Raw genomic sequence first — 22,366 nt, 5'->3', positions numbered from 1 at the left:
GGACTGGTATTATGACGCAGCCTGCCACTCCATGGTCTATCAACTGAACCACTAGATGAGGACTCTCCTGGTCCACTCAAAGACTGTGATTGCTGACTTGCATTCTGTGCAATCACATTTCCACTCACATCAGCCCCAACAGCTTCTTTTTCAGCAGCATACCAGCTGCTCATCTCATCAAAAACAACATCCCTGCTTACCCTCAACTCACGTGTAACAGGGTTATAACACCTGTATGCCTTTTGCTCAAGGGAATACCCAATAAACACACATTTTTCAGCTTTAGGATCTAGCTAAGTTCTCAGCTCATTTGGCACATGCACATATGCAATGCATCCAAAGACTTTAAGATGAGACAAATTAGGTTTTCTGCTAGTAAACCTCTCCTCTGGAGTTACATCATGTATGGCTGCAGTTGGAGTCCTGTTCATGATGTAAACTGCTGTAGAAATAGCCTCAGCCCAATAGCTATGCGGCATATTCTTCTCTCCCATCAATGCTCGCGCAATCTCAGCAGTGTGCCTGTTTTTCCACTCAGCAACTCCATTTTGCTGTGGAGTGTATCTGCATGTAAACTGTCTCCGAATACCATTCTTCTTCAAAAATTTAGAGAACTCATTGGTGGAGAAGTACTCTCCCCCTCCATCTGACCTTCGGCACTTCACATATTTCCCTGTTTGCTTTTCAACCATAACTCTGAAATTCTGAAAATGAGTGAACACCTCACCCTTCTCCTTCATGAAGAATACCCACACTTTCCTTGTGTGGTCATCAATAAATGTCAAATAATAACTGCAGCCTCCCATAGACATGGTCTTCGTAGGACCCCATACATCTGAATGCATAACATCTAGTGCATTTTTGCTTATATTTCTGTCACGTGGAAATACATGCTTTGTTTGCTTTCCAAATTGGCATGCTTGACATATTTCCTGCATACCTTCAACTTTAAACTTTGATAGCCCTGTCACAATTCCTTTAGTCTGCATAGACTTCATTCTCTGCACATTCACATGTCCAATTCTTTTATGCCAAATATCTGTGTCTGCAACAATTCCTGAACCATTTGCAAACATCGCAGCACTCACTTTAGGCATGTTTACATTCAATGTAAACATTCTACCCACTCTGTTGCCTTTTTCAACCAACCTGCACTTGTCTTTAAAGTCTTCAACATAACAACCATCAGGGTTAAACTGAACCTACAAACCTTGCTCAATCATCTGGCCAACTGAAACCAAATTCTTTGTTATATTCGGAACATGAAGTACACCTGCAAGGTACTTCACTTTGCCATCCTGCATAGCCAATGGCACATCTCCAACATGGACAATTGGATGAGCAGTGTCATCCCCTGTTTCCACAAAACCTGGTCTTTCAAGGTTTTTCATCTCCTTGAACCACTCCCCCCATGACTTGTCATGTGGTTCGAAGCACCTCAATCAACGTACCATACATCATCTTTATGTGCTGCTTCAAGATTTTTAGACATGGCATTAACGACATGCTGCATAACAAACAACCTTTCACTATCCTCATTGTTTTTGCTCGAGGATCCATAGTTGTTTTGTTGCAATTTCCCATTTTGAATGTCAGCTTGCTTCTTATAACAATCTGCCTGCACATGTCCAGGCTTACCACAATAAAAGCATCCACGTGTATCATTATACTGCCTTTGCCAATTTCCACGACCTCTTTGGCTCCCTCTGCCTCTGAATTGGCCTCTTCCACCTGCGTGTTGTTGTTGTTGTTGTGAATTCTGGGACTGTTGTTGTTGCTACTGCTGGCCATAATTCTAATTACCTGTTCGGCCACCTCCTTGACCGCGTCCACAGTCTCCTCTACCTCGTCCTCTTACTAAACTTGTGTAGAAGGCTTGTTGCTCTGAACTGTTTTTGTTTTGTGAAGACGGTTGGTCTTCACCCAAGCTCTTCTCTTCTATAATCAACACAGACACCAAATCTGTGAAATTGGGAATGTTTTCCCGAGTCTGAATAGACGTCTTGAACGCCTTGTACTTTGGCCCGAGACCACGTAGACAGACTTCCACCTTATCATCATCATCTACTGAAACGCCAATAGATGCAAGGGATTCCACAATACCCTTTATCTTCAATGCATAGTCATTCACAGATATACTCTTTTTCTCCACAGTATGAAGTTTATTATCTTTCGTGCCTTGGTATTCGTTTCATAGAGGTTTACCAAGGTGTCCCACGCCTCCTTGGGGGACTTGGTATCCTGTATGTGCCCAATCATGGTGTCCTATATACTGATAGAGAGCCAATACATAACTTTTCTGGCTCCTTGGTTCCAATCCTTGAACTCTTTCACATCTGCAGCAGTCGGATTGAGCTCTGGTATCTCCGGTGCCTCTTTATGCTCACCTTCTATGTAGTCCCAGTAACCCTTTCCCATCTGGAAATTTGTCAACCTGAACCTCCAAGCATGGAAGTTGTTCTTGTCAAGCTTCTCAGTAACAATTTGGTTTATGCCATCATTTGACATCTTGCCAAACACACAAATTTACCAGAAACAGCACTCTAGTTTGTCCTACACAAACTGCTGTATTTTCTGTAGCGGTACTGTACTTCACTCAAATGTCATAACCAGTGACCTCAATGTGCATATATACACCCAATGGCAACTGTTGACCTCCTTGCAGCACACACAATGTCTGCACAACCAATCTGTCTTCCTGCAGTTCTTAAAACAAAGTTCTGCACAGAATCGATGACTTACCCGCAGTCCTCCGAAATCGCCCGCTTTCTGAAAAACGGAGGTCCTAACGCGCCCGAAACGCGTTTTTGGCCTGAAAATCTCTGTCCAATAGAACTTATAGTTGCTCTATAGCTTTACTCCCGCGAAGAAAGCTCCTCAATCAGAGATCGTTTGCCGGTGCCTCCCGTAGATCTCCCGACAAGGGTGTAGTCGCCAACACAAATAGGGAAGAGTAGATGAAGCTCTTACCCTCGTACCGCTTCTTGTGCTTCTCTTACTTGCAGCTCAGCCCTTAGCATGAACCAAGCTCTGATACCATGAAAAGGAGGAGAGAAGAGAGCTTGAGCTCTTGCAAGTACACACACACTCACAAAACCCTAAAAGAGAATACACAAGGTGAGAGGCTGAAAATCTTCTTCTTCTTCACACAACACTCAACACACCATATACAAAGATAAGAGTACACACAATATGAAAGGTACTCAACCAAATACATACTAGGGTTCTCTATAGTGTGAACCCAACTAAATGAGCTGGCGCTATAACTATGCCAGTCTCTAGAATGGCTGTCACACAGCCTGTCCCACTGGCCGCATATCACCCATGATCTCACCAACCATGCCAGTGGTGTAAGTGTGGGGCCTATCCCCTAGGCGGGTCATCAATGTCCACCGCCTCACTAGATGAGCTCGATATCTCAACAGAGCTTAAGCTCTTGCAAGCACACACACACTCACAAAACCCTAAAAGAGAACACACAAGGTGAGAGGCTGAAAATCTTCTTCTTCTTCACACAACACTCAACACACCATATACAAAGATAAGAGTACACACAATATGAAAGGTACTCAACCAAATACATGTTGGGGTAAAGGCATAATGCCCACCCTTATAGTGTGTACAAGCCCATAAGTTATAGTACATAGTACACTTAGTACTTTTAATATACTAAGTGCACTATGTGTACTAGTGCAATAGACATGTGTGATAGGGGAGTCACACACTGAGTTGACTTATCCCCACAACTCTCTCTCTCTCTCTCTTGTTTTCTCTGTGTATGTCTCCCACATGAACTCTAACCCTAAATCTCTCTCCCATTCAACTGGTATCAGAGCTTGGGTCGCTTCACACACCTCCAGTGCAGGGCGGCAGCGCTCGCAGCAAGTCGTAGGCAGTGTAAGCAGCAAGGCGCTGGTGGCCACAAAGCGTAACAAAGAAGCGAGGCTGGAATTCACCACTCGTGCGCTTGCAGCTTTCAAGCGTTGGTCGGCTGGCTACTAGGCGAGTGGCGCTCAGCAGCGAGCGAACACAGGCGAAAGCAGGTGGACACGTAACTGGCTGCGGACACGTAGTCAGGCGCCTACAGCAACCAGGCGGACACGTAGGCTTTAGTCGTTGGCTGGCTACTAGGCGAAGTCGGAGGCGGGCATCCATCGAATGCGCCAGCTTCGGTGAGGGCCAACACGTGTAGCGCAAGCCACTAAACGGAGGCGGCAACATTGAGTCGCCAGCAGCAGCACCGGCTCGCCTTCTCTTGTGTAGACCCCACGCCTGCGAAGCTCGACTACAAAGCAGCCCAACCAGGCAGCATACGTGTATCACTGTAGCAGTGTAGCCGGTCACACAAGCTGGTGGTAGATGCAGCCATCCGTACAACTGCAGCACTGCAGGCACATCAGCAAGAAGTGCCCCCCCCCCCTCTTTCTGCATCAGATTTCTGCAACAGCATCACAAAAAAAATTCAGCCTGCAGATCAGAGAAATTCAAAAAAAAAAAGAGGTATTTGCCTTCAATTTTGGGAATTTCTTATCAATTCAATCAATTGAGCAGGTACGGTGCCGAATTGCTCAATTTCTGAGCAAAATTGGCAAAATTGGGTGACATTGGTCACAATCAGGATCAATTTGCAGGAAATTGGATGTCGAAATTTGGGGCTTTTGATGTAATTGTGCAATTAAGCATTCATACATGCTGTATGATGTGAGAAATCACACATTTGGGCAAAATTGCAGCAAATTGCAGTGCAAATCAAGAGGCTTTTGTGCCGATTGAATTGATTTGCATGCAGGCACTCGCAGTTGATGCTTTGGGCAACGTGTTGATGCCTGGCAAGCATTCAATGTGCCTGTAAATCAAGGGGCTTTCATGTATTGGATGTATATGTGGCCAGGGGGAAGCACTGTGAACACTCTAGATGCCTTCATGTGCGTCAATGTACCATGTATGATCAGAAATTGATCTTAAATCAAGGGGCTTTTCAAGATTTTATGCTTGTTAAGTTTGGCAAAACAGCAGGCAAGACTTTTATGCCTTGAATCCTCAGAAATCAGATTGCAGTCAAGGGGCTTTTGCCCAATTTCTGTTCGGAACTGTTGTATGCAGTGTTCGGAACTGTAAAAGTCTGATTTTCACTCATTTGGACAGCCAGGAGAGCATTTATTGCTATTGTACCTGCTGGTACAGATTTGGCACAACTTTGTGCAAGTTTTGGCATGGCTGTACACTGATTTGAGTGAGGAAAAGGTTCAATTTCAGCTGCTATACTTGCCGGTACAGGTTTGGTACATCATTGGTGAGCACTTGGTACTGTTGTACAGTACTTTGGAAGGGCAACAGAGCACATTTAAGGTGCTGTTCTAAATCTGCAGCAACCAGATTTTGGTGATTTCATCACATAAACTGGGAGAAAAGTTGCATTCGTGCTTCCGCAGTGGGAGATAAAGCTTGGGAGAACAACTGTGAGCACTTTGTGTGCTTTTGGTGCAGTGTTTGCACATTTTGCAGGGAGTCAGGCATTGACAGGTTGCATATTGCTATGGCAACCACAGGTGAGAGCTCTTCATTGCTTCACATCAAGAAGCTTGAAGGTTCACATAACTATGATATTTGGCAAACCCAGTGCTATAATGTGTTGCTCCAGAAGAAGCAGCACAAGCCTATCAAAGAAAGGGGTGTAAAGCCCGCTTCTCTTACTGCTGAAGAGTGGGAAGATATGGATGAGCTGGCAAGATCTACTATCATGTTATCTGTGTCAGACTCTTTACTTTTCAGCATCCGTGAAGAGAAGACAGCTTGGGGAATGTGGCAGAGATTGCAAGACTTGTGCAAGACTTGTATGCCCAACAAAGTGCCTCAAGCAAAGTGTATTGGTTGAAGAAACTCATAGGTCTTCAGATGAAGGAAGGGGCGTCTATGACAGCCCATCTAAATGAGTTTAATGGTATTGTCAACCAAGTTATTAATCAAAAGTTGGCAATGGACGATGAGTTCAAAGCCACTTTTCTCTTATGCACTTTGCTAGAGAGTTGGGACACATTCAGGACAGCCACTAGCAATTCGAATGCTATGCTGTCATATGCAGATGTGGAAGGTGCTCTTCTTCAAGAAGAGATGAACAGGAAGAACAATTCTGTTGGAAAGTCCAATGCAATGAATGCACGTGGGAGATCCCAGCAAAGGGGTAAAAGCCAAGAACGGGGAAGGAGCAAGTCTCGCTCCAAAAAGGACTTGGAATGCCATTATTGTGGCAAGAAGGGACACATCAAAAAGCAATGCTACAAATGGAAAAATGATCAAAAGGAAAAGGGAAAAGGCAAAGACAAAGACAAAGATGAAGCCAAAGATGTAAAGCCAAAGGGCAAAAGTGGAGTCAAGATTGAAGAAATCAATGTGTCACATGCAGGTGACAGTGAGGATGAGGTTTTCACGTCTTCACTTGATGCCCATTCACTTCTTACAGGAGATGGTCATGGTATGCACTCATGGATCATTGATTCAGGTGCCTCCTTTCATGTCACAGGTTGTAGAGACTTGTTTGTCAAGTATACTGCTGGCAATGAAGGAGTAGTTTATTTGGGTGATAACCATGCATGCAAGATTCTTGACAGAGGTGATGTGAGGCTTGTGTTTTCAGATGGCTCACAGCTTATGCTCCATGATGTCAGGCATGTGCCTGAGATCAAGAAGAACCTGCTTTCTACTGGACAGCTTGATGATGCTGATTATGTTACCACATTTGGTCGTGGAAAGTGGAAAATTAGTAAGGGCTCACTGGTTGTTGCCAGAGGCTCTAAGGTGGACACTCTTTACTTCATGCATGCAGGTGTTTGTCACCATGCTAATGTAAATGCAACCGAGCTGCCGGAAATCTCTATGTGGCATAGCCGGTTGGGACACATGAGTGTCAAAGGAACGCAATTGTCTCGTTTGGGTTACTTGCCTTCTCTAAAGTTTTCAAGTTTTCAGTTTTGTGAGCATTGTATATATAGCAGGCAACTCCAGTGCCCCCACAAGAAAGCTCTTGGACAGAAAGATGCTCAGTTAGAGCTTGTGCATACAGATGTATGTGAGATGCCTCAGCTTTCTTTGGGAGGGGCAAAATATTTTGTATCTTTTATAGATGATGCCACACGCAAGGTGTGGGTTTATCCTCTTCGTTTGAAGAGTGATACATTCTCAGTGTTTCAGAAGTTTGTTGCTCATGTTGAGAATCAAACTGGCAAAACACTGAAGGCTTTGCGTTCCGACAATGGTGGAGAGTATATGTCCAAACAGTTTCAGGACTTTTGTGATGCTAAAGGCATCAAGAGGGAGCTCTCTACTCCTTATGATCCTCCACAAAACGGGCGAGCAGAGAGGATGAACAGGACCATTCAGGAGAAGGTCCGTTCTATGTTGTCACATGCTGCGTTACCTCATGGTTTTTGGGCTGAAGCTGTTATGACAGCCGTTCACCTTATAAACAGGTCACCTAACACGAGGCTTGGTGGGAAAGTGCCAGAGGAAGTATGGACAGGGAAGCCTCCGTCATACAAGCACTTGAGAGTGTTTGGTTGCGTTGCGTACGTGCACATACGCAGGGAAATGCGCACCAAACTTGATCCTAAGTCTCACAAATGCATATTCCTAGGATATGGTGACAAAGGTGAAATGGGGTATAGACTTTGGGATCCCGTGAATAGAAAGATTATACGCAGCAATGATGTCATTTTTTATGAAACATGCATGCATAAGGAGCCTGCAAGGCAACAGGAGCCTAGCAGAGTCATCTTTGATGATGATGGACATCATGGACAACAACCAAGGGCTGTAAATCAGCCATTACAGCAGCAAAACCAACCCTTAAATGGTGCTGAAAATGGTCCAAATGGACAGCCAGAGATGGCAGAAGATATCCCTATGGATATGCCACAGTTAGAGGAGATACCGGGCATGATTTTTCAGCCTTATGGCATGGAACAGGAGCCACCAATGGGTGATATGCAGGCTGGACAGCAACCTGCAAATGATGGTCCTTGGGTACGGAGGTCCACTAGACCCTCCAGAGCCCCTGACAGGTTTGTTCCAGGGGTTGACTACTTGATGCTTACTGACTGTGGGGAGCCCTCATGTTACAAGGAGGCTACAGAGGGCAGACAAGGCTCTTTGGGAGCGTGCTATGAAGTCAGAGATGGATTCTCTGCACAAAAATGGGACATGGAAGTTGGTGCATTTGCCTGCAGGCAAGAAGGTTTCGCCTTGCAAGTGGGTTTACAGGCTCAAAGTTGCACCAGATGCAAAGCCAAGATACAAAGCCAGGTTAGTGGCTAAGGGCTTCAAGCAGGAATATGGTGTGGACTTTGATGAGATCTTCTCTCCAGTGGTCAAAATGACCACACTTAGAGCTGTATTAGCTTTGGTTGCTCATGATGATCTGGACTTGATTCAGATGGATGTGAAGACTGCTTTTCTTCACGGTGATCTCCATGAGGAGATATATATGCAACAGCCAGAGGGTTATGCAGTGATGAATGGAAAGGAGAAGCTTGTATGCAAGCTGAAAAAGAGTCTTTATGGGCTCAAACAGGCACCAAGGGAATGGTATCATAAATTTGATACATTCATGAAATCCCAGAATTTCAGGAGAAGTGACATAGATCGCTACTTATACACCAAGAAAGCTTTGGATGGCAGCTATTGATCCTCATCTTGTATGTTGATGATATGTTGATTGCCGGGAAATCTCGTAAAGAGATGGATGCCTTGAAGAAAAGGTTGCATCAAACCTTTGATATGAAGGATTTGGGTGATGCAAATCACATTTTGGGTATGCGGATACTTCGGGACAGAAATCAGCATGTGTTGTATTTGTCTCAGAAGGAATACATTGGCAAAGTTTTGCAGAGGTTCAATATGGACGGGGGGAAGAAGACTAGTACTCCTTTGCCTCCATATGTGAAACTCAGTGCTATGGACAGCCCACAGTCGGATAGAGACAGGGCTGATATGGCCAAGATTCCGTAGGCTTCAGCTTGTGGCAGTCTCATGTATGCCATGGTTGCTACTAGGCCGGACATTGCATTTGCAGTGGGAGTGGTTTCTAGATACATGGCCAAACCTGGCAAGAAGCATTGGGAAGCAGTGAAAGGTGTCATGAGATACCTGAAGGGCACACAGGATATGTGCATTTGTTTTGGCAAACAGGATGCATTAGTGCATGGTTACACGGATTCGGATTATGCCGGTCATCCAGATAACCGGAAGTCTACTACCGGTTATGTATTTACATTCACAGGAGGTGCTGTGTCATGGATATCCAGGATGCAGAAGTGCACAGCCTTATCTACTACAGAGGCCGAGTATATTGCAGCCACAGAGGCTTGCAAGGAGGCATTATGGCTATCTCGGTTAGTGGTTGATTTGGGTTATACAGGGGATATTCCATTGTTGCATTGTGATAGTCAGAGTGCCATCCAGTTGGCAAAGAACCCTGTCTTTCATGCAAAGACGAAGCATGTGGATGTGAAGTATCACTTCATCAGAGAGGTGATAGAGAACAAGCAAATTCAGCTTGTTAAAATTCATACGGATGACAACCCGGCTGATCTGTTGACAAAGAGTTTGCCTCCGGAGCGGTTTGCTCATTGCAGACACTTGATGGGCATTGGATGAGGCCAGTTTCAGCCTTGATATGGCCTTGTATATTATCATGTACATGCTGATTTTTCTTTTCCTTTACTTAAGGACACTTTGCCTTTAAGTGGGAGGTTGTTGGGGTAAAGGCATAATGCCCACCCTTATAGTGTGTACAAGCCCATAAGCTATAGTACATAGTACACTTAGTACTTTTAATGTACTAAGTGCACTATGTGTACTAGTGCAATATACACGTGTGATAGGAGAGTCACACACTCACATCTTGATGAGTTGACTTATCCCCACAACTCTCTCTCTCTCTCTCTTGTTTTCTCTGTGTATGTCTCCCACATGAACTCTAACCCTAAATCTCTCTCCCATTCAATACATACTAGGGTTCTCTATAGTGTGAACCCAACTAAATGAGCTAGCGCTATAACTATGCCAGTCTCTAGAATGGTTGTCACACAGCCTGTCATCCCATTGGCTGCATATCACCCATGATTTCACCAACCACGCCAGTGGTGTAAGTGGGACCTATCCCCCAGGCGGGTCATCAGTGTCCACCGCTTCACTAGATGAGCTCGATATCTCAACAAAAATGGGGTACATGAGTACATGGATACATGAATACATGAATATGGGGGAGTACAAAAGCGACAGTGAGTACAACAGTATATGGCTGGAGTGGTAATCATCCTAGGAGCTCTAGCATGGGTCTCTACCGGATGGCCTGGATATCTGCCATAGTGAGACGCCTGGTCGGACGAGCCCGATGCCTCGCAATGATGCTCTGAATCCTCCGATGTAGGCACTGTCTCCGATGTGAGGGTCCGCGAACCCTCGGGCGTCTGGATCTGCCCAACTGGATAGCTCTCTCAACTAGAGTCCCACGGGACTGTCGGCTGTGTGTCCTCCCGGGTAGTCCCTCTAAAGAAGTCAGTAATCTGTCTCTGTGTGGACTCCCTACCAGTCGGGCGTCTGCTCCTGATAATGGACTCTCTGAGCCTGCGGATCTCCAGGAGATAAAAACCCAAGCATCTCTGATCACAATAGTCCATGACTCTAGCCAGTGGTTCAAATCCCTCTCTGAAAATGCAATGGTAGCGCCCTCGAATCTCATAATATGCTGTGCAGCGACAGATGTAGTGCTCCTCTGTCTCTGGCTCTATCCAACAAATCTGACAAATCCTGTCCCCTGGAGGTATGCCTCTAAATCTGCCTGTCTCTCTTTCTAACTGATGTGAAGAGGTGCAGATCTGCCCAATGGTGCACCTCAATCCATGAGACAGATGGGTATCCATGTAGCTCGGTCTAAATATAAAGCCATCCTCAATGGTGCATAGAAGATGGTCTCTATAGAAAGCCATCTTCGTCCCCAACTCCTGTGAGGGCTCTAGCCATGTACTCCTAGTGTCCAACTGAATGAGGTCCTGTCTGATGACTCTACTAATTTCAGAATGTGTCAAGGTGAGAGAGGGTGCATCCAGAGAGTACTGGAAGGGTGGAAGTCTGTCTAAACTGAACCCATGGAGCTCAAACCAAGATGCTATCTGCGCATACCAACATGAAGTGTCTCCCTCCATGGCTAGCTGATGAGAGGACTCTAAAGCAAGTCATGCATACCGGTGTCGGGGAAGCTCCCAGGTGCTATGAATGAAGGACACTGATCTGGCAAGAGCCTCGACTAGGATCGGTGGTGCTCCCATCTCGGCTCTGATAATCGCATGGGGTACCGAGGCCTTAGCCTGAATCATCCTGCAGATCATGGACACGAGAGGGGGATTGCACAGCAACACAATGATTGTATTATGATTGATAACACTCCCACCATGTACAATGATTTTATAGGCACTAGGCCTTATCTTCTGATCAAAATAACATATGGGATAATTCACACTCAAAGAGTGTTCACACCACTAGCTCCGAAACACCCAACAAGATATCCCTGACTAAGATTTCCCCAAAGCTCTAGTCATATAAAGAGCACTTCTTGAGGGTCATTGGGGATAGATTCATTGCGAGGTTCAGTTACCTCCATTAGCACGTCCCATCCCATGAGAATTACCGTTGATCAGCTGAGGGTGTTGTAACTTGTCACATTCCCCTCGGATTGAAACGAGAGAGCAAAGGGGATCTCGCGGGACAGATGGATATGCAGGCTATGCACTACTAGGGAGACAGAGTTAGAGGAGCATCACATACTCACATGCCCAATTTAATACGAGATACGGAGATGCTACCACTGTCTCTTCAGAGAGGGTTCGGACCTTAATGGATGATGCATTACACAGACAAGAGATGTCTCAGAGTACACCTTGAGCTGAGGCATCACAGAGACAAACTTCTGAGGCAGCAATTCGAAAGGCTGGATATCACACACACACCTATCACCGATTTCTTTGGCACCCACCCCGGCTAACACCCCCGTGCAGGTCCTGGTGAGGCAGATAACCCATGACAGAGCCACACGACCCCGCCCAGCGAGCACTCCCCCCTCCAGCCCGCAGCACACTAGCACCATGCACTCAAGGGACGCTCTGTGAGAGCAGAGCTCCAAGTCCGACACCTGCTTCAGCGACATACAAAGGCTTCATCACAATTGGTGGAAATTGAGGTAAGATACACGGTTCATGAGGAGGACATATTATGAGTCTGGACACATGAGTTTCTTCTATTGCCTACATTGTTGTAGGCACAGGGTCTACATAGTATGTTTTCAGCAGCTAGTCTTTTACTTAGCTATCCCACATCACATCATCCTAACCGAGTTTGTAACTCACCCCATTCACATAAATGCATTGTCGTTCACTTGGTTACATACATTCAAAGAATTCATCACATACGAGAGACATTCAAAGGCAGATAAAAACTACCATGGCTGAACTAATATATCTTCCTCCATGGAATTAGTATGACAGACCACACATTCCATGGCATCTCTCATGGACTTTCTATGGATTCGCTGAAGTCGACAGCTGATTTCTTGCACGTCAACAGAAGATTTTTTGTTTGAATGGTAATGCTGACGTGTGGGTTCACCAGCATAACATGTCCTTCATTTCATTCATCATCAATTACAAAGGTATGCAGCCCACAAACCCTATTTATCAACCAGCAATTGATTTTTTGATTGCTTCAAGAATCTTTGACCAGACCTCCAAGCATGTACGATACCTTTGCCCCTTTCTTCATATTTTTTCACAAAAGAGGCTTCTATCGCGTGCTGGGCCAAGTCCCCCCCTTGCCCAATGCTTGCCATGCGGCCATTTACTTTTGTCATGCTCAATCCCCTTTGGGACTTTCATCTTAGTTCATCAATTGATGCCTTTAGGTGTTCCCTAGGCCTTTTCTCTTCGCTTCTGACACCTGAAGCATTGACTTATCTCTAGCTTCCTTAATCACTGACCCCCCTTCAGTAAATCCCCTCAATACATGAAATGTAACATCAGCATTGGCAGCCTTCAATTTCCTCTAGTGCTAGTTGAAAATTGAAAGACTTAAATTTTCAACTAGGACTAGTTGAAAATTGACACCGAATGTAACTGCTGTGAAAGTATATTGATGGGGCTAGGGGACACACTAACCTCCTTCAGGTCCGATAAAGAGCAAGCCATTCCAGTCCCTTTCAATTATAGGGAAAGCTTTAGCAAGAGGAGTTGCATATGCATCTGCCATGAGGACAACCTCGAAAGACGAACTCTGCATTCAGATAGTATATCATTCATGTAGTGTGGCTTGCTTTGCTCAAAAAGATACGGTAAATAATATTAGATCAAATTTTAACTAGATACTCCTTTTAGAGGGTTCAGTCTCATGTATGCAGGTATGCAGGTAATTTGAATCTCACCTCTGAAAGCAGTGAGCTCAAATGAATTGGGCTCTTCACATCCATAGAGTGCAATCGTTGACCTGCACTAAGACAAAATGTAAGCCATTATACAAAAAAGAAACTAGTATTTTTGTCTTTTCATCTGCCGCCACCATTAAGTAATCACGTGCTCTAGATTGAGTTTCAGTTTATATGGAAGGTACATTGTTTGGTAGCGGCCACAACCATACGATTCCAACGATCGCTCCGGCCTTCACTGACAACAGGAGACCTCTTTGACAACAACGGTATGACACTCTTTGCACCTAACTCCTACAAATGTAGATTGGAAGTAAAGATTGGCGTTATCCAACATAGACCGACTAGTTGAAATTAACACACAAAAACTCAGCTGGCTTGCTATCGCAGCCCTTCGTCAAGCTGACAGCAAGGATTGGATGTCCAAACATGAATAGGGGTGTGTCCATGTGTCTCACAAGTAATAATAATAATAATAGTAAACTTTCAAACAGAGGCAGGGTAATTACACAGCATATAAAATGTTCAAAACAATGCAAAAATGGCTAGGACTTACAGTGCATTTTTCAACGAGCCAATCTCCCCGGCCACCTTTCAATGACCCTGCGCATGCACACATACCTATACATGTTAAGGGGGTTAAACGTGAGTAAAGCTTTTGTTTTTCAGGTCACACAACTCACTTCTAATATTTAATGAGGAATTTAGCACATGATTTTATCGCACGTTTATAGAATGACCACATGTATAACCCATAGTCTCCGACCCTTCACCTGTGGCTACCAATGAAAGTTGCTTTACGTTCCCTTTTATTCATCTGCAACCACATGATTTTATTGCACGTTTATAGAATGACCACATGTATAACCCTTAGTCTCCAACCCTTCACCATGTGGCTACCAATGGAAGTTGCCTTAAGTTCCCTTTTGTTCATCTGTAACCCCTGCATAACTAACTCGAGTGACCACTCACTCGAGTGACCACTCACTCCTCGCTCTCCACAGTCTTTCCTCCCCTCAAACAAGGCTCGCATTAAAGCCTTACAATCTAGCCCACAGTTTGCTGTCCAGGCAGGGGTGCTTTCACTAAAATTTAAAATTATTTTCCAAAAAAAAGAGATATTTACATGGCACAGCCAATGGAAGCACAGGGCACCACACGCAAAATAGGAGAAAGTTCTAGAATGATAAACACATTGAGAGAGAGCTTGCTAAAGGTGATTTGGTCTTACTAGTGTAGTCGCAAAATCGCAAATAAAGAACCAACCTCTCAATCCCATTTAACTTCAGCCTACATCATGCATAATCCCCACCAAAGAAACATTAAAAAAAGGGTGATTCCAAAGCTTATGCATGAGTCCATATAGCACTAGGATGAAGATATGCAAACCAAGAGCTAGAGTGTAACACACCTGCAGGATACTCACAAGATAGCACTCTGGGCAGCTGGGCAGCAGGCCCAACAGTGGGGTGGATTGGATGATGTAGACTGGGCAGACAGCTGCTAAACAATCCAAAGCCTAGACCCAAAGAATACCACAGAAATTGAAGAGTCCCCAGCAGCTCAATGCCTAGAACTGAAAGGTCACATGGGCTTCAGCCTATAAATACTAAATAGGCCCCCAATCCTCCTCATTGGCATTATAATCTACTTACTTGCCTCTGTAGAAGCGACCTTTGGATGAACTTGAAGAGCAGGAAAAGAAGGACCAGCTAGCGTTTGCATCCCCTCTGCAACTTGGGGTGAGATCGAAGTGTTGATCTCTTTTGCAACTTCCAAATAAGTGTGTTTCCATTATACCCCGTCTCTATTCACACTTTCATAGCACCAATATGCTTACAATTGGTATCAAATCCTAGGATGTCTACAAAATTTCGTTTTCCAACATCCCATGTGTGTTGCCTGCCTAATTAGGTTAGAATGAGAAGAACCTTAGGATTTGGGAAGAGACAATTTTGGATATCTTGCTGATCCACGTTTTTCATATTTCATTCTCCCACTATGACTTCAGAGGCCACATGGCGGCTTCAATCCGTATGCTAGCAGAGCAAATGTCTTACATGGCAGGCCACATACAGGAGTTGTAGCTCAACAAGGGCGCCACCTCTCAGAGCACCAGATTCTGTATTGGTTGTTGCTCGTCGCTCGCAGCATGTGGAAGACGACTTCGAGCAGGAGGTGGAGCAGCCAGTCTCTTTGAGCAACACAATAAGCACAAAGAGACACTCTCGGGCTCAAAAAAACCATCATCATGAAAGCTGGCATACGAGTCGTCCTTCACATCGCAGCTACCGTTTTTTGGACATGAGACCCCCCTCACAAGATTCCTCCTCATCAAGTTCCTTCTCTCGCCCTGGCACAGTTTGACATTGAATTGGTGTAGTCTAGCTCCATAAAACCAGAACCTTAAGATATTGAAGCCTCCCAACTTCAAAGGGAAGTTGGATGGTGAGAGACCAGTTGAGCTCGAGAGATGACCCCTATCACATGCATCCTGCACTTGGATGCCACGTGGCCATATCTCTATAGCAGGTACAGGACCTAGAGTGGTAACTGGCCCCTTGTGAGCCCTAGTCCGGGACGAGTCAGCCAAGGATCCACTTTAGAATCCGTGGACAGGTGTACATGTTACATGAACTGAGGTTGATCGTGGTAACGCACAGCAGGGCCTTCTTTATACCTTTATGTGATGAGAATTCTTTAGCACCCAATTCAGAGATTAGAGAGAGAAAAGAATGAGAGAGTGAAGTAGATGACACCTTACTCGGTCCCAAATACCCACTGAAGGGTCCCCCCCTACAAGCAAGAGTATTTGCTCATATTATTCTTTGGAGAATGCCGTACAATGCTTGAGAAAACAAGCGATATGAATGCCCTACGCAAGGACAAGGAAGACCGTATGTTGGCTGAGTATCCACCAATCCAAGGCTGTGCTGAAGACTCTTCGGGCCACTGATGCAAGGTCCAGATAGCTGTAGGACTACTGCACATATGCTGGCTAAATGCTGAAGAGGATCTTCCTTGTTAGCCTGGAGAGAGTAGGATGACTAGCTGCTACTTAATTTGTTGCTAAACTTCACTAAACGATGAATACTTTGCTGAATGACTGAATGATTTATGGGAATAATGCGCTTGGCTTTAATATGAACAAAGGCTGCTGGTCGGCCAGTTCTAGGCTGTCGGCCAGATGCTGTGGACGAATAATGCCAAGAAAATAGGCATTATGTTTGCGCAACAAAAAGTCCCTTTTTATGCTTGGCCGACTGCACCATATGAACCCGACTTGCTGCCTTCCCATTGCCATGATGGCCGACATTATGTTGAGAGGCTCTAATGCTGGCCGACTGTATGTAGGGCACATGTAGGCAGCTGACTGGCTGCCCAGGCCCCTTTATGGCCTAGGTGCAGCCGTTGATGGGCTGCCATGCTCATGGGATGGCCTTGGTTGTCCCATAAGCACCTTAATGCAATTATATGCTTGCTAATGCAAGACCTACTACTAAGGCCGACTTCTACATGCACTCATCTGGTGAATTCTCCAAGTGGGTTAAGAGCAAGGTGGTTCCAAACATAGTGAACGATACGTTTAGTACATTTGGAAAACGTGCTGAAAAGATTCCAAACGTAGTGAATGCCGCCCCCGATATATATATATATATATATATATATACAAAATTTATAATTTACTTATAAAATTTTGAAATATGAAGTTCGAAGATTCATCAATGAACATTAAAGCACCTACTAATACCATACAACCTTTAGTTTCAATTTTGCGGCAGGGAGAGAGAGAGAGACTTGAGCGCCGCATAGAGACGTTCGCAGGAGAAGACTTGAGCGCTGCAAAGAGGCTGCCACACGCACGTAAAGAAAAGCGAAAAAAAACGACGTTGACTTGCGTCCGTTTTTTAACCTATAAAATCAAAAGTGCACGTTCACTACGTTTCCAAACCGTAGTGAACGTTTCAAACGTTTGCAACGTTTGGATTACATCCAAACGTAGTTTGGATGCAACTATGGTTAAGAGGATTGACTCTCGACTGACCTCTAAGGCTCGGAGACTGGCCCACGTAGCTTGTGCCACCTGACTGTCCCTGGATTGAGGGCTCACAATGGGTCACAGCGTATGACAAATATTTCTACAAAAGGTACTACTTCTATACAAAATGTTGCACTGATGATCATGCTAGTGTGTCATTGTGTACACCAGTGTAGGGTGCACATGACATTCCTTCTTGCTTAACTTGCCAGTAGGTTCAGGGATTCCAAGCAGTCCGCCAACAACTGGGAGTACTCCTGAAAGAACTCTTCATCCGGCCATCCTGCTTCATGGGTTCCTCGGTCTTTCAACTTCGTATAAAATTGTCGTATTCTTCGATTGGATCCATGCTTCCATCTACGGTAGAGAATTTGCTCTGGCTCCATGACTTCAGCTTCGTCGATCATATCTGGTTGTTGCTCTTCTGATATATCGTACAATGCTAGTCCTACATATGGCTTCAGCCAAGAAACATGAAAGACATTGTGCATAGTCCAACTTTCCGGCAGCTTTAAAGAGACATCACTTAACTTTTGAATGACGGGAAATGGGTTGAAACTTCGGAATGAAAGTTGGGGACGACACTTGCACACTTGCTTTAACCGTTGTTTCATGATGCGGGATACACCCAATCCCCTTCCTTAAAGTTGACATCTCGCTTGGATTTGTTGGCTTGCCGGGTATATGCTTCATGAGCTTTGGCAAGGCGCTCCTTAACTGACTCGATGATTTATGAGAATGTCTCGGTTGTCTTATTGGCCTAGGTTTGCATGGAGATAGAGCATAGTTGCACAAGGAGGACGGGTAAGAGAGTGGTGTGTAAGCAAGTTTGGCATTGAGAGAGAGCAGTGTAGAGAGCATTGTGAAAGCTTGTGTGTGTTGAAGAAGAGTTTGCTGAGAGAGCCAGTGTTTGGATGTGAAGATTGCAGTGAAGCTAGTTAGTTATCTAGGACTTCTTCTGTGTAGAAGGTGACGGGTGATTGTTCGGAAGACTTGATCTATCCAGAGTAGGGGATTGCAGGAGTGGTTGGGGGTTCTGTGTGGGAGACAGTGTCCTAGAACTTCACTGAGTGCAATACTGTTGGAACTTGGGCCATATTAAGGATTGCTCATATTAAGGGAGAGAGTGTTCCAAAACCTCACTGAGTGCAATACTGTTGGAACTTGGGCCATATTAAGGATTGCTCATATTAAGAGTTTGCTCAGAGAGCCAGTGTTTGGATGTGAAGATTGCAGTGAAACTAGTTAGTTATCTTGGACTTCTTCTGTGTAGAAGGTGACGGGTGATTGTTGAGAAGACTTGATCTATCCGGAGTAGGGGATTGCAGGAGTGGTTGGGGGTTCTGTGTGGGAGACAATGTCCCAAAACCTCACTGAGTGCAATACTGTTGGAACTTGGGCCATATTAAGGATTGCTCATAAGCATTTCCCAGTTGTATTTGCCAACAGAAGCCTGCAAGTTGTGGTTGCAGATTATATAGTTGTTGATGATCTAATTGAAGTTGATAATATATATTTGGGTTTCTTTTGTGGTCATTTGTGTGAGAGTTTCTTTTGATCTGTTGCTAGTTTCATTCATCTGTTCAAGTCTCACGGTCTGCTGCGTGGTGCACAGTCTTCTTAATATACACAATGAATCAAATTGTGTGGTATTAAAGAGTTCTTCTGTGGTTTTGGTTCAATTCTGTGTTGCCTGGATGGAGTTCTATTGAAGAAAAGGCTACAGGTGAAGAATTAACTTTGGTTGAGTCTGGATGGAGTTCTATTGAAGAATTAACTCTGGTTGAGTCTGTGTTAGGACAGTCAACTTGTGTCGGGGACAACCATTGTCAGCCAGACATCATAATAGTCGGCAAGGGGTATGGAAATCCTGTTTTGTCCTGTTTGAGTTCAAGGGAAGCAATTTTAAAGCACAACTAACGGTTCTAGGTCTATCTGGGGACAACTATCAGAAGGCTTGTTGTCTTACAGGGTTTCTGTGTGGCAACAGTCTGACGCTAGTGGTTAGCTGAGAGTTTCTGATTCTGGGTTCTAGTTTTGTTTAAGTGTTTTGAGGCTCCTGTGGTGTTAGCTGACTCAAAGTTGGGAGAATTTGTGTTAGCCAAGTCAGTTTGGTTAGTTGGGTGAAAACAATCTGTTCGGAGGCAGCTATGGGCTTGTAGTAGTCAGCCGAGAGCCTGAAAGGTGATATTTTGTTAAGTGGAGAGACATCTAAGGGTTTGTATCTATCAAAGGACATTTTGGGAAGTTTCAAAATTACTGTAGACTTCGGAGGCAGACAGCTCTGTGGCAGAATTCTGCAAGAGGAAGATCAAAGGACAGTCAGAGGAGGGTCGGCATGACAACCAGGAAGGTCTAGAGAGTGTAGCTACAAGGTCTGTAGACGCACGGGGATCATAGATGACGTTGGAGGATCGATTCTGGATTGGGAAAGCCATCAGAATTCGGAGGGAGGTAACAGTGAGTATCTGACTCGTCTGTGGCAGTTGAGAGAGTAGACTGTCAGCCAATGGTCAGCTGAGGGCAGCTGCTAAGTTCTGAGAGGTTTTAAGACTAGGATTTAGCTATCCTGACGGTGGAGGACAATTTGGGACTCTGGAGAGCAGATTTCTGACAAGAAACAAAAAGAGGACTTTGGAGGCAGAATCTGAGCAATTCTGTGTCAGCTGGAGATGAGTTTAGTCAACTGGATGTCGGCTATGGTCAGGAGAGGCTGTTAGGTGGAAGATCAGAGGTATTGGAAGTGGGGGTTGACCTTAGAGAACAACCTGAGTAAGCAGCTGGATTGAGTAGGGAGGCTAGGAGAGTATTGAAGTATCCAATTGGGGCAGCTGAGGACTAGGGGATCTTAGCTAGGTGTTCTGGTGCCTTCTAGTGTTGTTTTTTGCTGGCGAGCTGTGGTGCTTGTAATACTCTCCTCACAAAATGGTGTGCTTTGGATGGAGCTATAGAGGCAGCATCTCCCGAAGCCATCAGCGTCTACTAGATATTCCAGATACTGGCCAGGTAGTCTAAAGCCCAATGGACTATCACATGCCATAAATCCAAGCATTGTCCACACATCAAAAACAGCACACACAAGGTCAAAGAAATTCAAATATACATCAGTATGTAGTGCACAAGGAATGATCCTAGTGTTCATGGATTGTCCTATCTGGTATCATCGAAAACCGTGCTGAGCTATTTGGCTCCCGAGGAAAACCGCTAAGACTATCGCTCAAGGTCATCTGGTCACTAGGACCGCCCGACAATTCATCAATAGTCATTTGGGCCATCTGGTCGCATTGACCGCCCGACTTTGAAATCCAATATAGTCATCTGGGCCATCTAGTCAAAATGACGACCCGACTGTGAAATCCAATACAATCATCTAGGCCATCTGGTCACAATGACTGCCCGACTGCGAAGTCCAATACAATCATCTGGGCCATCTGGTCGCAATGACCGCCCACCTGCGAAGTCCAATACAGTCATCCGGGCCATTTGGTCGCAATGACCGCCCGACTGCGAAGTCCAAGATATCTGGCATCGTTGCCGTCAATGGGTCATCTCGCATCGTTGCCTCCCATATCAGATCTCATTCTGGCATCGTTGCCGTCAATGGGTCATCTCGTATCGTTGCCTCCCGTATATAAATCTTGCTCCTTGGGCTATTGGGCATCGTTGCCACCCAAACTAGAGCATGTCAAGTAACCATTATATAAGCATAATACTCGTCAGTTTCATTCCAATATATATATATACAATGAAGAGGGCTAGAGGCACAATCCCTCCATCTTAAATTTGTCTTGATCACAAGACGTTCAAGCCTGTACTTCAAATACATCTGGACCAACTCCTTCCTCATAAGCTCGAAGAATATCTAAATAGTCCTTGAAGTACTCTTCAGGCATCCATTTCGCATCCATAGGCGAATAATTCTTAAACTTCAAGAGGAATTTCTTGAACACTGTCTTTCCTCTTTTTCTCACAGAGTGAAACTCCATCTGTTCTGGCTCTTCCACCCCTGGTGGATCGTCCAATACAGGCTTCTCAGGGGGTAGTCCTATATATGGCTTAAATAAGCTAACATGGAAGGCATTATGTATCCTCCAATGATCTGGAAGGTCCAATCGATAACATACATCGTTGATCTTCTTGGTAACCTGAAAAGGTCCATAGTATCTAGGGGCAAGCTTGGGTTCCTTGTGCTCCTTAGCTTTAGACTTTCTAAGTCTAGCTTTTTTTTCAAATTGCAATAAGACCCAATCCCCTTCTTCAAAGGTGACCTTCCTACTGTGCTTATCTGCAGCTTTCTTTTGCTTGGGTTGAGATGCCTCAATATCCCTTCGAACCTGTGCAAAGACTGTATCCAAATCTCGAACAAACTCGTCTGCATGAAAGATCTCTTCCTTGTATTTTAGAATGGGCAACAACAATGGTTTGCCATAGATAATCTCAAAAGGAGCTTTGCTTGTTGAGGAGTGAATGGTGTTGTTGTAAGCAAACTCAACCAATGGCAAGTACTTCTCCCATTGATCATTTGCTTTGAGAGCATAACACTTTAGCATATCCAAAAATAGTGAGGTTTGCAATTTCACTTTGTCCATCTCTTTGAGGATGATAATCCGAAGAAAAATTCAGCTTTGTCCCCATGCTGTCAAAAAGAGCTCTCCAAAAGAAGCTAGTAGTCCGAGGATCTCTATCCCCTACAATGCATTTGGGTAATCCATGATGTTTGAAAATCTACTAAATAAACAATCTCGCCATATGCTCTGTGCGGATAGTCTTCTTCATGGGGTTAAAGTGGGCTTGCGTACTGAATCTATCAATAATAGTCCATATTCCATCATTCCCGAATCCTGACTTTGGCAATCCAAAGA

General features: G+C 44.7%; 1 protein-coding gene across 4 annotated transcripts in view; it reads right to left on the bottom strand.

The window, feature by feature from the left end:
- The window catches only part of LOC147623793 (methyltransferase), a 128,033-nt gene that overhangs the window by 13,599 nt on the left and 92,068 nt on the right, over nt 1–22,366 (bottom strand). For all 4 annotated transcript variants that reach the window (XM_086820407.1, XM_086820406.1, XM_086820405.1 and 1 more), the window contains exons 4-7: nt 14,022–14,068; nt 13,651–13,759; nt 13,466–13,527; nt 13,203–13,317 (exon numbers count right to left, since the gene is read on the bottom strand). In XM_086820407.1, the coding sequence (XP_086676533.1) occupies nt 13,203–13,317; nt 13,466–13,527; nt 13,651–13,759; nt 14,022–14,068 (333 nt within the window). The remainder of the gene's footprint in view (nt 1–13,202; nt 13,318–13,465; nt 13,528–13,650; nt 13,760–14,021; nt 14,069–22,366) is intronic.

The sequence above is a fragment of the Cibotium barometz genome, chromosome 26, assembly GCF_041138505.1.
Source record: "Cibotium barometz isolate CiBa-2024 chromosome 26, ASM4113850v1, whole genome shotgun sequence".
NCBI classification, from domain to species: domain Eukaryota; kingdom Viridiplantae; phylum Streptophyta; class Polypodiopsida; order Cyatheales; family Cibotiaceae; genus Cibotium; species Cibotium barometz.
Note: the sequence above shows the minus strand (reverse complement) of the source record. Positions and strands in the feature narration are given on the sequence as shown.